Source organism: Eurytemora carolleeae, unplaced genomic scaffold (genome assembly GCF_000591075.1).
Source record: "Eurytemora carolleeae unplaced genomic scaffold, Eaff_2.0 scaffold478, whole genome shotgun sequence".
In the NCBI taxonomy this organism is placed as follows: Eukaryota; Metazoa; Arthropoda; class Copepoda; order Calanoida; family Temoridae; genus Eurytemora; species Eurytemora carolleeae.
Window position 1 is genome coordinate 34,362 of NW_019396378.1, and position 17,551 is coordinate 51,912.

At 31.6% G+C, this 17,551-nt stretch overlaps 1 protein-coding gene across 1 annotated transcript in view; it reads right to left on the reverse strand.

Moving 5' to 3' along the window:
* Positions 1-1,788: 1,788 nt before the first annotated feature.
* Positions 1,789-17,551, reverse strand: part of LOC111702037 (glutamate receptor ionotropic, NMDA 2B) — a 49,060-nt gene continuing 33,297 nt past the window's right edge. Inside the window, exons 20-28 of the mRNA XM_023473561.1 lie at positions 14,385-14,503; positions 13,716-13,762; positions 12,876-12,973; positions 9,272-9,356; positions 5,868-5,954; positions 5,097-5,187; positions 4,412-4,445; positions 3,372-3,429; positions 1,789-2,247 (exon numbers count right to left, since the gene is read on the reverse strand). Of these exons, the coding sequence (XP_023329329.1) occupies positions 2,100-2,247; positions 3,372-3,429; positions 4,412-4,445; positions 5,097-5,187; positions 5,868-5,954; positions 9,272-9,356; positions 12,876-12,973; positions 13,716-13,762; positions 14,385-14,503 (767 nt within the window). The 3' untranslated portion in view covers positions 1,789-2,099. The remainder of the gene's footprint in view (positions 2,248-3,371; positions 3,430-4,411; positions 4,446-5,096; positions 5,188-5,867; positions 5,955-9,271; positions 9,357-12,875; positions 12,974-13,715; positions 13,763-14,384; positions 14,504-17,551) is intronic.

The following is a 17,551-nucleotide window of genomic DNA, read 5'->3' on the forward strand; positions in this document are numbered from 1 at the left end:
ATACTTTTATATTAAAGATAGTTTCTGTACATCTTAGTTCTATTTGTAAAAGATAGTTCCATGTACATCTTAGTTCTATTTGTAAAAGATAGTTCCATGTACATCTTAGTTCTATTTGTAAAAGATAGTTCCTGTACATCTTAGTTCTCTTTGTAAAAGATAGTTCCTGTACATCTTAGTTCTATTTGTAAAAGATAGTTTCTGTACATCTTAGTTCTATTTGTAAAAGATAGTTCCATGTACATCTTAGTTATATTTGTAAAAGATAGTTCCTGTACATCTTAGTTCTCTTTGTTCTTCAAAAATGTTTATAAAAGAACAATTAAAGCCCTGTATAAAGTTTACTAATTCATCACAATGATATTTTTCAATGAAAATATTTAAACTGCACATTTGAATATATTTATAAATCACTATTTGACAAAAGGATAATATTAGTTCCTCTTTCGTTTACAAATTAACTAAGTCTTCTAACAATATTTATTCAGCATATTCAAAATTCATTGCAAAAAATTATTGAAATACATGATTTTAAAAACTAGCTGAAGTGCGACGTTGCCCGTGGATTTTTTTTGAGTTTCAAATATTTTTTTCGATTTTTGAAAAAAAAATGCCTAAATTTGTTTTCCCTATAGTAATCCCCGGGCACCCATGGCGTTCCCTCAACAAATTTCAGCCCATTCGGTTCAGCAGAAAGAGTTGCTGCAATATAAATAACAGTAATAATAATAACAAAGAAACATTTTACACAGAAAGAACAAAAGAAAATTGATCAGAAATTTTCATGATTGTTAAATTCAGTCTATGTACGTAGCGGTCAATATCGACCGCTCACTTTATAGTTACATTTTACCCCAAAATAATTTTACAAATAAATTTTTTTTGAAGTTTTGTGTAATTTGTGAACCCCAAAACAAAGTTCTTACGCATATTTTTGTTTTTATTCAGTGTAGATCTTGATAGATATTGAGAGGATACGCAAAAATTAGACAAAACTGTGAGACCCTTTAATTTTTTAACATTTTCGTGATTTTCGTTCCAAAACATATGTCTGAAGTTGTTACTTTTTATGTAATTTACATTTTAAAAGGCAGGAATTTGTCCAGAGGAAACATAAAAAAAATCCATGAGGGGCAGGGGGCTCAGAAACCGTTGGGGTCTAAACCCCCCAAGATTTCACTAATCCAGGGGAGGGCCGGGGGCTGAGCAATGTTATGAAGGGGGAGGGGTTAACTGGTCGCCCCCCCCCCTCTTTTAGGCCTCAAGCTATTTAAACTACACACCAAGCTGTTTTAAATGTTTAACTTTACTTTTAATAGGAAATTATAAACTTTGCATTATTCCGAAGCGGTCGATATTGGCAATTAAAACATCCCATGTCGATATTGGCAATTAAAAAATCCCATGTCGATATTGGCAATTTTAAAATCCCATGTCGATATTGGATACATCAAGTGAATAATCCCCCTCTATAGTGAGATTAAATGTACAGAGTGTCCCAATAAACATGGAAATGGAATGACGAATTCGATATCGTCTTTATAAATGATTCTTTGATTTAGTATAGTGATACAGGGTGTACCACGAAACATGACAGTTGGTAAATAGTTTAGAATGTCTTCTTCCATAATTTATTAAGTTGTTTAATACCAAAGATAATTATAAAAATATTATATTGGAGTCATATTATTGTAAAATTAATTTCAAAGTAAAATATAAAATGATTTTTAAAACGAAATAAACTGTAAACAGTCTTTAATATCTTATACCGTGTATGGAAGACGACATTCAAAACTATTTACCAACTGTCATGTTTCGTGGGACACCCTGTACCTACTGAGAAAGGTGAAATAAGTAATATTTTGAGAGTAAACAATTGTACATCTACACTGTTAATCTTGTAAAAACATTAAAGAGTAAAGACACATCTTTACAGACATTTACCGTTTAAATAGAATAAACTCTAGCAGACAAATATTTTTTACTATTATGGATTTTTAAATCAGGTATTACAATACTAATTTTTATTAAAGACTATCTCTAATTCATCACTGAATTCCCATGTTTAATGGGACACCCTGTATAATAACTTTTATCAACTAGAGAACTGTTTCTATCTCCTCAAACCCGACCCTTGCCTCCAGGAAGTCCGCCGAATCTGCACTATCAAACCCGATCTCATCCTGGACTGATTCTGGGGTCCACCCACCATACTCACCATGTAATGGGTTCACAAACCTCAAATCTCTTTAATTAAATTTTGAATGTTTGTTTTTTGCAAATCAAGACAAAAAAAATAATGTAAAAATTGTACGCGAGAAAAAAATAATTTGTGTTGTACATGGAATATGCTTTTTTAGGGAAAAAGGGTTAAAATTTAACACTTTAAATCTAAATTTTCGAAAAAAAATTCGAGGTCCTAAATCTCAGACTGCAGGGAAACTCATCATGCCAATGAGATCAAAACTTTTGTGTAAAATAGCGCAAATCTGCAACACTTGATCTTGATATCCGTTGTGACAACTTTTGAATTGGAGTGCTTGATCCAATTTTATCATAATTATTAGTTTTCTGAATATCAAAGAGGTATTGATTTAACACTTAGAACAGAACACACTGTGATCTTGTTGCATAAACCGTGCTGGGTCGCTGTACACCGCAAGTAGCCTGACTGGACAGTACGACGGACTGCATTTACACTGTACAGTAGGTGTTGTACCGGCACGGATTATGCAACTTTAGATCCCAGGATTCGGAATACAAAAGTTTTGAACTCTGTGTATACAGCTTATTTAATGATTTAACAAAAATAGAAATAAGTTTACAGTTTTAATAAATCATAAATATAAGGAAACAGATAGTTTTAATTCCGTACAGTCGTCTCTGCGTCTTATCCTTTGTAGGTAATATTTCAACATAGAAGGTAGAGTAACTTTCATTTATGTTGTAAAGAAGGTATTGATCAAGGAGGTATTGACAGTATTGTCAGATAATTTACTCCGTTTTAGGAAACATTTTATTTTAGTGAAAATAATTGAATATGTGTAAACTATCACATTTGTACTTGAAAATATATCAGATCTTGCTTTGGGGATACTGAAATATTTTTGACTCTTCGATTTCATAGTGGCATGTCCTATTTACATCGGTACTGTTTTCAGGCCCTTCAGGCACATTCAAGGCTATAAAAGTGCAAAAGAATCTGATAAAAAATCAATTTCCAAAAATTTCTTTTTATTGTATAAAGCAAACATTTTTCTCCGACCAAAGATATTATCCAAAACGATTTTATAACGATTACTTTGGGGCCGGGTCACGAAACGTTTAAATTTGATAATTTTGATGATTCAACCTTGATAAAATTTAATTTCCTAGAGGAGGGAGGATCTAGTAGTTTATCCGTTACACTTGGTTCATCACAGTCCAGGGCTGGGCAAATAATAATAATGATAAAAATATGAAATACTGAAATAAAAATATGAGATACTGAAATAAAAATATAAAATACTGAAATAAAAATATGAAATACTGAAATGAAAATATGAAATACTGAACAAAAAATATGAGATACTGAAATAAAAATATGAAATACTGAAATAAGAATATGAGATACTGAAATAAAAATATGAGATACTGAAATAAAAATATGAGATACTGAAGTAAAAATACAAGAAACTGAAATAAAAATATGAAATACTGAATTAAGAATATGAGATACTGAAATAAAATGACTACTCATTAATAGATGTAAAGAAACCTCGAGAACCAATGTGCATACTAGAGAATTAGTTCAACTAACCGCAACTATCTAGTTCAACTTCTTCTATTGCTATAATACTTCAACTTCTGAACTTAAATTTTTAAATGAACGACATGTGTTCTTTAAGCATGCAGTTTTGAAAAAACGGAATTGAATCTTTGTCACAAACTCTTATTTTCTAATCTCTATATTTTTGCACCCCAATGTTGCATACCTTAGATATCTCAAACTATGAATTCTTTTAGATCAAATAATTTAAGCTTTAGATATCTAAGGTTTACACCATCAGGTTGCGAATATATAAGGATTTGAACATTTGAGTTTGTTGCAAAGACTTTACTCCTTTGACTAAAAAGACAGAAAGATTCTTAACTCATTTTAATCATTTTACAAGATTGGAGATGAACTTTTTTTCTCGTGAATTGATCAAATAAAAGAGGAAAGCTCTCTGTAAGTTTGTGACAAAAACTCAATTCCTTTCTAATATTTCCCACTAAAAATGATGTACTTACTCTTAAAGTTTGAAATATCAAAGGCAGAGCAAATATATGCGGTTTAGAAGATTAGAGTTTGTGGCAAGTGTGATAAGTTCCTTTTGACATAATTCAACAATACAAATATTGAAAATATTTTGAAATATTATTATTTTTCCTTGAAGTTTGATTTTTAGCTCCTCCACCTGAGCCTGGTTTCAACAAATATATTTTTCTCGTGTTCATAAATAAGATTAGGAGGAAGAATGTAATACAAAAAATAATAGGGTATAGAAAGTTAACAGGGAGTATACAAGGGGGGGAGGCAGTGCCCCCCCCCCAAACTAATAATAACACCAAGGACTAGGAGTATGATGGAAATGTAGGATCTTACACTGTAAATAGATATAGTAAAATAGAAGGGTATGGATCTTACACTGTAAATAGATATATAGTAGGATAGAAGGGTATAGATCTTAGACTGTAAATATATATATAGTAGGATAGAAGGGTATAGATCTTACACTGTGTATATATATATATATATATAGTAGGATAGAAGAGTATAGATCTTACACTGTAAATAGATATATAGTAGGATAGAAGGGTATAGATCTTACACTGTAAATATATATATAGTAGGATAGAAGGGCATAGATCTTACACTGTGTATATATATATATATATATAGTAGGATAGAAGAGTATAGATCTTACACTGTAAATAAAGTAGAAGGATAGAAGGGAGGATTAAACACTGTATGTAAATAGATATAAAGTAGGATAGAAAGGGTATAGATCTTACACTGTAAATAAAATAGAAGGATAGAAGGGTAAAGATCTTACACTGTAAAAAATATATTCCTGAGCAAGTTTCAAATCTCTCTCTGCTGTAACTAAACGCTTTTTACAGTTTGGATTCTTACAGGCACATTCTTCTCTAGATTCCTTGTCCCTGATATATTTAGATATAAATCTATCCTAAACCTATCCTAATCTTATCCTTAACCTATTCTTAACCTATCCTTAACCTATCCTAAACATATCCTACACCTATCTTAAACCTATCCTAAAACTATCCTAAACCTATCCTAAACCTATCCTTAACATATTCTAAACCTATCCTAAACCTATCCTAAACTTATCCTAAACTTATCCTAAAACTGTCCTAAACCTATCCTAAACCTATCCTAAGCTAATCCTAAACCTATCCTTAACACAGTTTAAACCTATTCTAAACCTATCCTAAACCTATCCTAATCTAATCCTAAACTTATCCTGAACTTATTCCTAAAACTATCCTTATCCTATCCTAATCTTGAACCTATCCTTAAGCTATGCTAAATCTATCCCGTAGCTATCTTGAACATAACCTAACTCAATCCCGGAGCTATCTTTAGTATATCATAACTCAATCACGGAGTTTTCTTGAACCTATCCTAACGCTATCCCGGAGCTATATTGAACCTATCCTAACGCTATCCCGGAGCTATATTGAACCTATCATAACTCAATACCAGAACTAGCATGAACCTATTTTAACTCTATCCCGGAGCTATCCTAACCTAATCCTTAATCTATCCCGGAGCTATCTAACCTTATTTTAACTCTATCCCGGAGCTATCTTGAACCTACTTGCGTATAGATGTTGCCATGGATAATGAGACTAGATTCCACCACTCATGATCTATGCAGAAGTTTCCCATCCATCTTCTCATGTACCTAGAATCAGAACTTGTAAACAAACATGGAAGTACAAGTACATCCAAGTACAACAGTACAACACGTACATCAACAATGTGTACAAGAAACTTTCAAACCTAGAACCAGAGATCAGAATGAACTTTTATGCGGAGAATCGTTAATTTCAAATACTTGATCTCGATATCCAATATAGGCACTTTTACGAAATAAACTAATCTGCGTAGGCGTAACACGGAGATCAATTTATTGATCCTTAGATTCTCAAAACAAAAGTTTTACCGTTAGAACTTACAAACAGTATGATCATGTGCAAAGAAATAAACTAATCTGCGTAGGCGTAAGATGGAGATCAATTTATTGATCCTTAGATTCACAAAACAAAAGTTTTACCGTTAGAACTTACAAACAGTATGATCATGTGCAAATCTTGCATATACGTACTTTGTAAATAGAACTTGCAAACAGTATGTTCATGTGCAAGACCAGCCGCTGAACAAGCCTTACAAAATTCAACTACCTATTTTTATTTTAAAATTTTACAGAAAACATTAAAGGATAATTTTGATAATTGATCCAAAAAATTGATAGTAATAGAAAATAATATTTTATCTCTCAATTGGTCAACACTCAAATGTTCGGAGATTTGTAAATTAGAGTTTAGAGAATTGATTTAAAGAGGCTGTCCTCCGTACAGAGATGACAATACCCAATACACCTCGGTACCTTTGATACCTTAATCTGATCAATAATGTGGAAGATATTGTCGTTTTTCTAGGTTTAGAAGTGTTTAATTTGAATGATTCCTGTTTGTTTTCCTGCATTAGAAATGCGCAAGTCACGTTTTGTAGAGAAGCCACAATTGAAAATAATCTGCTTTCCAAATTATAAACATTGATATCTAATTTAAGCTTGATTAGACAAAGCTTTGAAGGGTACCGCGACCGATGTGCTTGTGAATATTGCTCTCTTTTAATTGAGGGTTCCTTGAAATTACGCTGACAGTCCCTTTAATTGAGGGCTACGCTGACAGTCCCTTTAAATTCAAAAGTGTTTAGCTTTGTTTTTGAGATTTTTGAAAGGAACTTTTTGTGTTATTACAGCTTTAATTTGGCTACCCTGGGGGTAACATAGTCTAAAAAAATAGTGTTTTTTTTTTCAAAATACAGAATCTTTTTTCCCAAAGTGTTTTTAAAATTCAACAGGTAACGCCGGGCACATGAGCCTAGTAAGAAATAAGAATATAAGAGATTATCAAGCAAAAGAATATTTATCTCCGATGGTCTATTTTCTAAATCCACTGCAGTGTAATCATGTGTAGAATTACTCAACATAAAACTAAGAATAATATTTACATAATGAGACAAGAAACTTATACTATTATAAAAAGACAAACTTTTTTATTTCGAGAATACAAATAAAGGTTATGGTTTGAAAATAACTAGGTTTTTAGGGCGCTTCGCGCCCATCTTCTTTTTCAACTTTTAATTGTGGCTTTATCTGTGAGCATTTTCAAACTTTAAACTAAATTAAATAATTTAAGATAAAAATATTTTAAGATTACATATTTAAAGTCTGATTGGCCATAAACCTTCCCTGGGGCCACATGAGGTCCCACATAAAATTTGGGCCTCATCGGTTCAGCCGTTTTGACGTTTATTGGACACAAACAAACAAACAGACACACAGTCAAGCCAAATTTATATATAGATTAAGGTTATAAATGTCTTAATCTTTTTAACGAAAATACTGGTAAAATACAATAATCTAACAAAGCATAAAGGTGTCCCAAAAAATTTAAAAAAAACAAGTATTTTTCTCCAAGGATCTATTGCGATTGGACTTATACTTTTCCGAGGCATTTAAAACTGTTCACGTCTCTTTCTAGTTTTATAGCTAGAACTGCAATCACGGTAATTTAAGGGTTCTTGTAATATAATAAAACAAGACATTCGTATATATATATATGTTGCCTATAGCCGGCCAAACGGCTGGACCGATTGGGCTGAAATTTTTTGTGGACACTCAGGGGTGGCCAGGGGGTGTTAGGCTAAAAAATAAAAAATAAATTTCTTCCATTTTTTTATCTACGGGCAACGCCGGGCCCCCCAGCTTGTAATAACTAATTTTGAAACCCGTTTTCATCCGTTAAATAAAGATTTTATGTAGATTTATTTTATACATTTTTATTTTAAATATCATACGCGATATTCAAGGGGTTTTGTCGACATATTTTTAAAGAAAATATTTCAATTTTGAGCATCTAAAAACCTTTCCATGCGATCACATGAGTTGCCAATAAAAAATTGGGTCCCATCAGTTCAACCGTTTTGATGGGATACAATCAGACAGAAGAGTCTTTATTAAACTCCCTGTTGTTGTGGATTATATATTATCTTTTGGTACACTGGTAGGCTGTGATTAAAAATTTATTTTGGTACACTCTGTAGACTTTGATTAAAACTTTATTTTAGTACACTCTGTAGGCTGTGATCAAACCTTTATTTGGTACCCCCTGTAGGCTGATATCAAACCTTTCTTTGGTACACCCTGTAGGCGGTTTTCAAACCTTTATTTGGTACACACTTTGGGCTTTGATTAGAACTTTATTCTGGTACACCCTGTAGGTCGTGATTAAAACTATATTTGGCACACCCTGTTGGCTGTGATTTAAACTTTATTTGCTACACCCTGTAGGCTGTGATTTGAACTTTATTTGGTACACCCTGTGGATATATGACACTTAGCAATAAAGATGATGGATTTACAAACCCCTCGAGATATTAAATCTTTACATGAAAGAGAGCGTCGTGTCATCTTTCACACAATTTTGAAGAAATTCAGGAACGATTTTTGCATACTTGTCAGGAACTTAACACTTTTAATAATAAGTTTTCTAATTCATTTATCTTTGCAACCAGAGTCCGAATTTAATGAATTTAAGTCACGTCTCAAATCCCCCAAAAACCGGGTTTAATTGACCCCCGGCTTAAATCTTGAAAAATTTAATACAAATTTAAGTGGAACCAACCATGTTAGATCCACGGCTTAATTTTAAACCGTGGCTCAAACTCTTTAAATTCGGCCTCTGGTTGTTTAATTCCCAGATTTGACTATTTTATCTAGCAATACATAATATGAATGATATCAGATTACAATATGGATTAAATAATTTTAATTCGAGGCAAGCACTCATCATTTTTGTTTGGAGAGTTCTTACACTATATCGATGCGTTAAAATTATACAAACCTATAATAGAAATTATACAAACCTATAATAGAAATTCTACAAACCTATAATAGAAATTATACAAACCTATAATAGAAATTATACAAACCTATAATAGAAATGTTCTATTATAAGGAAAAGAACGGATACGCAGGCTCCACTCCCAAGCAGGATAAAGGCAGACATAAACTGAGCTGAAAAATTTAAATTAAATTTATTTTATTTTTATTTAAAAAAAAGATTATATTGCCCGAATTTATGACGGTTTATAACGCAAACATAATCTTCTCTTGGTGGGTTGAATTGTACTTTATTTATTTTTACAGTTTTTGAAAAACTTCGCCGATAAAAATAAAACTAAAAACTGCATGAGAATCCTATGTTGGCTTTATAAGAAACTAAAAGCACACAAAACACAAAATTCTTCAATGTGAGGTACTTTCCCAAAGGCGTTTTCCCAAGGGTATTTGTAGCAATTTCCCAACTATGCAATTTCCATAGCGGCAACTTCCACCTCTGTCCTAGCCGCAGCGTTCGGTCTAATTGCATGTTCTACTCTCAGAGCTCGCACCGGGCAGCCGTGATACATTTGAATTTCCGAGCCGGGTCAATCTTTCCGGTCCCAGTTTGTACTGTATCGCCCGGACGTTGGGTAAATAAAGTAGACACTTTAAAGGACTATCCCATGACTAGCCGGTGCAACAAGTTTGACGCGGTCAGACTTTAGGTTGAATTTACTTTACTAAAAGGTCAGGGGTGCGTGTCAGACGGCCTTAACTAACTCATTTCTTAAGTTGGGAAAACGCTTTTGGGTAATTACCTATCTCCAATCCCCTTTATCTTTGCAACCTTGTGGTGTTAATCTTTGATTTGTCCTACTTCATAGTTGAAATATCATTGATTTATACGAGATCAAGTTGGCCAAATATTAGGATTAGAATATTCGAATATTAGGATTAGAATATTCGAATATTAGGATTAGAATATTCGAATTTGTTGCGAATATTCAGTTCTCTTCGTCGCCTTTAATTAATTAAAAGGACTGTAAGCGTAGATTCAAGTGAATTTAGCTCAATGCAAAGATTGCACTGCTCGGTTCCCTTTAAACCTAAATCTGATAAAAAATGCAGAAGATGCTCAAAAAATGTTTAATTTAGATCATCTCTTCATTGTTTCTTATAAGCAAGAAATGTGCAAATCACTTTTGCAGAGAAAGCCAAATGAAAAGAAACCGAATTGACAATAATGAAAACACGGATATTTAATTTTTCTTGACCAGACAAAGCTTTTAAGGGTTCCGATGAAGGAGGGTCACATGGAATTACGCATACAGTCCCTTTAAGTCGTGTTTCACCCACCCCCCTGTCATTTTAGTCAAATTTCATGATAAAGAATCTTAATAATAATATTGTTATATAAACATGCGATCTCTGTTTGTTTATATTATTCTATATACCCTAACTAGTGAATAGGGATAATATTTCTGCAAATAAACATTGTTCTTTTTTTCAGTTTTTACATATTTACATTTACATTTATTGGGATACAGGGTATCCCGATATAGGTTCTCCAGTCTTGGTTTTACGCATACGTACAAGAAAATCAAATGTGAAACATTTTTTTCTATTGAATAGATCTTCAATAAGATGAGTATAATTATACGACCAAGGAGTGTGGAATAGAAGGGAGATATAACTGACTCGGACCGCCCTACCATATGATTATACATGCTTTGCCGACGGTACTTCATTTGAATAAGAAATATTTGTCTGATGTACAATTACCGCGTATACAATAACCTATTCTGAATATTTCTTATACAAATGGAGTACCCGTCTGCAAGCATATATAATCATATGGTGGGGCGGTCCGCGTCAGTTATATCTCCCTTCTATTCCATACTCCTTGGTTACGACAGAAAACATGTAATATTTCACTCAGCATACGTGTAAGTTACTTTAGTTTAACGTGACTATAAGACTGTACGAGGTACTAACGGTCTAAAATGTGCAGTATTTCGTTTTTCTTCTTTAAAGAACAACGATGTTATCAAAATGTTTCCGTAATGTTACAATTCAGAAAAGGCCAAAGCCAAAACTAAAAATTTTATTTTAGAAAAGAAGATCAAGATTATTCTAAAATGGGCCTTTTTTGAAAAAAAAATAAAATAAAAAAGTTTACGTTTTATCTTCCCTGTTTGTGAAATTTAGACAGTACTCTTTTCAACAAAAATTAGTGAGTTTGAATAAAACATAAATTAGCTTTTATCTAAAAACTTCCGCTGTAGGTTAAAGTGTTGTTTTTATACAAACTTAATGCTAAAACCAAGGAGAAACTTTTCAACGTATTAATTCTTAATTACCCTCGGCACTAAACTGAGCTAGGGTTGTTTTCGATCGTTTAGTTTTTAACCAACGAACCTTCGTTTTCAGATGAAAAAATGTAGGGTCAAAACTCAATTCGTTTTGAATTTTTGAAAAATTAAAAACGAAGCGATGATGTTAAAAAAAATATTTTTTGTAAATATTTCCTTAAATAATTTTGAATTTAGTAAGATTTGATTTTTGAAAGGATTTTGTGTTTTATAGAAAAGTTAATGAATGTCATTTTACCTTTCATATGTCTTAGTCTTTGTTTAGCTTTTAAAAAGTATACGTTGTTAATGGTCGTTAACGAATGTCCGTCGTCAACGATTTTTAACGATGTACGACGTCGTTATTGGTCGTTAACGAAACGATCAGTTCGTTTTTCAGAAAATGCTGCTAACACAAAACCAGTTTGTGAAAAAATCTCGTAATACTTGTTTAAGCTTTAGAGCATTTTTATCAGATTTTTTTTTAACTTAACCATTACTAAAATACTAAAAAAATGAGCACAACAAACTAAGCTAACGGTATAGGGTTACCCACAAAGGATGAGACTTAAAAGACAAATTTTATGGAATCTATTCAGCTTTAAACGGAATGTACAGGAAAAATGAAAGGTTGTAAAGGCTGAAACCTGAGAATCTCAAGCGTTAAACGATACATATAAAACATCTATCTGATGTTTCTGTCTCGAGAAATTGACATAAAACTGTGTCAAAATTATACGTTAATCTATATATATGAAAATTGTATAAAAGCAGTAGGTTTAAACAGATCATATTCAGCAAATATGCAAACAATCTGAAAACGATTATATCCCACAAAAACCTGAGAATCTCAGGTTTGCTCCTATTATAATTTTTAATTTTTATTTTCCATTTTTAATAGATAATATTATTTTTAAGTCCGTATTACGCCACAAGAACTCCCACCAATGAGAGTGCAGTATACTGGTCACGTGATACAGACGGAAATATGTGACCAGTATACTGCACTGCCATTTGCTGAAGTTCTGGTGAAGTAATACGGACTATACGGACTTTATGTAAAAATATTATCAATTATATCTATTAAAACTGACAATAAAAATTAAATAATTATAACAAGAGAGCAAACCTGAGATTCTCGGGCTCCTCGGATCCTCGGATATCGTCGTTTTCAGATTAGTTTCGTATTTGTAGAATATGATCTGTTTAATACTACAACTTTTATACAAAATTGCATATATATGAAATTTGACACAGGTTTATATTTCTTCTATGTTTTTTTATATTTTCTAGCCTAAATATATAAACTAACCTAATGCTAAATATATAAACTAACCTAATGTTAAATATATAATCTAACCTAATGCTAAAGGTTTGCTAGAAGATCGTTTTCTCTCTCCAGGTTTGCATGCACCAGTAAACCAAAATCTCTGAAGCCTCTCTAGATCACCGTTCTCTCTGCCGTATAAAAAAAGATAATTTTTATATTCTTTTTTTCATAAAACATCTTAAATGATCAGAAAAGCCTATCGTCGCTAGCTTATCCTTCTCTAATAGAGTTGAAGAGATCATTCATTAAAAAATGAACCTTTGAAAAATAAGTCATTAACTTAAAAAGATGATAAAGTTACAACAAAAATTATGTCAAAAGTGAAAAAAATCGACAAGAAACATTTGACTTATCGACATAATTCCGAAAAAAAATTAATTTGGAAAAAGATTTACCGGTGTTTCCATTTAGAACACGGAGAATAATTCGTGTAGGGATTAAGGTCAAGATTTTCATACAGTTAGTTTAATCTTTTTCCTCCATTCTAGAAACCAAAACTGCAGGGAATATTAAGAATTTAGCTTGAACCAGGAATACTTTAGGCTGGAATAAACTACAGGGTGTCCCAATAAACATGGGAATAAACTACAGGGTGTCCCAATAAACATGGGAATAAACTACAGAGTGTCCCAATAAACATGGGAATAAACTACAGGGTGTCCCAATAAACATGGGAATTAAGTGAAGACTTTTTCTTGAACTGCACAATTATTGCAGTATTCCAATTTAAACACTCAATGTCGAAACATCTGGTCTTGAGATTTTCAAAATGTGATCTACCATTCTTGTTTCATACAAATTGACGGTTTTTATATAAAAGATAATAAATAAACAGCTGTTTATATAAAAGATAATAAATAAACAGCTCACCTGTAAATCATCAGATATTCGTTGAACATTGGAATCCATTTTGAGGACTAAAAAAAAGAAATGTTTTCAGAATAACTAGGATTTGAACTTGTAAAAGAAAATTTCACGAATTCTTAATTAATTGTATGTTTAATACTTTACTCTAAAAATACTGCATGGTGTAGAGATATGAAAGTTAATACAAATACCAATGCATGATCATTCCATATGATTATAAATCAAAGGCCAATTTGAACAGGGCTTATTTTAAAATATTACAACTTTGCTGCTATGTGCAGCTACTAATCGAGTAATTTAGAATAAGAAGTTTTTATAGAAATATCTTATATTTTTGGAGAAAATCCAGGAACCAATTAAGTTTCTAAGCACAGTGCAACAATATACAACTAATTTACCATTATCCAATAATTGATTTATAAAAATGATATTTAACATAGAGTCCAATAATGAATTATAAAGTACACTGAAAAACAAATTACAAATATATTATTTGTATGTTCATATTCAGTTATAGCCATTTTAGATTTCATTATGAAAGTACATATACATGATTTAGGAAAAAAGAAATAATATCTATAAATCATATTATTGGTGCAGTATAGATCTGTATCCCCTGGAGGGTTATCAAAGGATGTAATAATATTAATTGATCAAGACAAAATATAATACCTTGGGGAAAGCTAACCCGTATCCAGTCATAGCGTACCAGGATCCAACAGTTAGTATATTACACTCATCATCCTGTCCTACTAGATACTCTAGCACTGTTGCATCATAGATAAATGCATCTAAACATAACAGTTGCATCATTATCCTGTCCTACTAGATACTCTAGCACTGTTGCATCATAGATAAATGAATCTAAACATAACAGTTTCATTATCATTATCCTGTCCTACTAGATACTCTAGTACTGTTGCACAATAGATAAATGCATCTAAACATAACAGTTGCATCATTATCCTGTCCTACTAGAAACTCTAGTACTGTTGCATCATATATAAATGCATCTAATCATAACGGTTGCATCATTATCCTGTCCTACTAGATACTCTAGTACTGTTGTATCATAGATAAATGCATCTAAACATAACAGTTGCATCATTATCCTGTCCTACTAGATAATCTAGTACTGTTGCATCATAGATAAATGCATCTAATCATAACAGTTGTATCATTATTTTGTCCTACTAGATACTCTAGTACTGTTGCATCATAGATAAATGCATCTAATCATAACGTTGCATCATTATCCTGTCCTACTAGATAATCTAGTACTGTTTCATCATAGATAAATGCATCTAATCATAACAGTTGTATCATTATTTTGTCCTACTAGATACTCTAGTACTGTTGCATCATAGATAAATGCATCTAATCATAACGGTTGCATCATTATCCTGTCCTACTAGATACTCTAGCACTGTTGTATCATTGACAAATGCATCTAATCATAACAGTTGTATCATTATCCAGTCCTACTAGATACTCTAGCATTGTTGCATCATAGATAAATGCATCTAAACATAACAGTTGCATCATTATCCTGTCCTACTAGATACTCTAGCACTGTTGCATCATAGATAAATGCAAAACAGTTGCATCATCATCCTGTCCTACTAGATACTCTAGCACTAATGCATCATAGATAAATGCATATAAACATAACAGTTGCATCATCATCCTGTCCTACTAGATACTCTAGCACTGTTGCATAATAGATAAACGCATCTAAACATAACAGTTGCATCATTATCATGTCCTACTAGATACTCTAGCGCTGTTGCATCATATATAAATGCATCTAAACATAACAGTTGCATCATTATCCTGTCCTACTAGATACTCTAGCGCTGTTGCATCATAGATAAACGCATATAATCATAACAGTTGCATCAATATCCAGTCCTACTAGATACTCTAGCGCTGTTGCATCATAGATAAATGCATCTAAACACAACAGTTGTATCATTATCCTGTCCTACTAGATACTCTAGCACCAAAGAGATTAGAATATATATTAGAGGGGAATTTAGAGAATCTCTCGGTATGAATTTTTTTCAGTCCCTTTCAGCCTGAATGGGAGTTCAAAGTGTAAAAATCATGTAAATGTTCACAAATTATATGCAGTAGAGTACTTTAATACAGTAGGTTCCCTAGACTATCCATTTCAATTTCGCAGTTTTTAAAGCTAATAAACAAACTTTACAATGAATTAGGTGAATAAAAAACATCATTTGATTTATAGTTATAACGGAAAATCATCGTTTGTAAAATGAAATGCATAGAGTCTATGTGAAATGATCATTGGTCAATTATGAAACCAGCCTATTTCATAATTTGGTTTTCTTTTAATATTAATTTTAGATTTTCTATAAAATGATATTCCAGGGCCCAAAAGGTTATATAGCATAAATATGTGAAGTACACCTGCAGTATGGAAACAGTACAACAAAATGGCCGTTTTACACTTTTTTTCTAGTTAGTTCCCCTCTAATATATATTCTATTCTCTATGTTTAGCACTGTTGCATCATAGATAAATGCATCTAAACATAACAGTTGCATCATTATCCTGTCCTACTAGATACTCTAGCACTGTTGTATCATAGATAAATGCATCTAAACATAACAATTACATCATAAACAAATGCTTGCATCAAATACAAATGCCTGCATCATAAATGCATTTAAACATGACGGATGAATAATAAACTAAAACTTTACGGATATAAAGTTGCATCATAAAATGTAAGAATAAAGAAAATAACATAAATGTATGAACTGATCCTTTATAAAGTGTTAATTGTTGAATTTAATTTAAACTTTAATCCTTTAATTAATGTTTGACAAGAATTTCTAATTTAATTTCAAAACTTGAAATCTACAGTTACAATGTAAATTCGAATTCTATTTCTTGCAATATATCTGTTTCTTATATCTCCAACGTTTTATTCAAATTATAATGAGCTGACATGATTCTAAGATTTTAAAAACTCTGCCAATTTGTAACTTGAATAGAATTATGATATTTCAGATGAGTTTTTATGTCAGTTTTTTTATGTTTATCTAGTTTTTTACTTTTTATATATGCAAAACTGTCTGTTTTATTTCTTATTAATATCTCAGAAGGTTAAAGATGAGATTATAAAGTAAGAAAATGTTCCTATTACTCCTAAAATTTACAGGGCTTCAGAAAAGCATGAGTAAGTTAGAGCGGTAAAATCTAAGCCTAAGGCGTCGTGACACTTCAAAGTCGACCCTGTCTTAAAGTTTATGAGATAGTTTATAAGCAGGCTGAATCTATGTGAGTTGTGTATTTAATACAGTGTTATTATTTATAATCCCCTTCCAATTATTCCCATTAAACCTTTAAATCTTTATTGTAAGACTCAAATATAAAAACCGTCTTTCCATCAGACTAAATCCCTTCAAATATTAACAATCATAGTGTTTAAATGTAAACTTTCATGTCACCGTTTTCTTTGTGATTTAAAACTCAAAATTTCGTGGATTTGTCTGTAAACATTAAAGGATTTTCGAAATAAAAAAAAAAACTTTGAATAACTATTATAAAATCCATTTCGTCGTTTTATGCCAGTTATTAGTTAGTTTTAAAAACGCGATTTCCCTCCAATTCGACAAATTTATCAATTAATGATAATAGTTGTGCAAAAGATTACCTATTCCATAAACATAGTAAGAAAATTCTTATATAAGTCAAAGGCCTTTTTTAAGTCTAAATCACTCTGATTTTCTAATCCTAATACACACAGAACAGAGATTAATATAATATATATTTTCTAATCCTAATATACACAGAACAGAGATTAATAT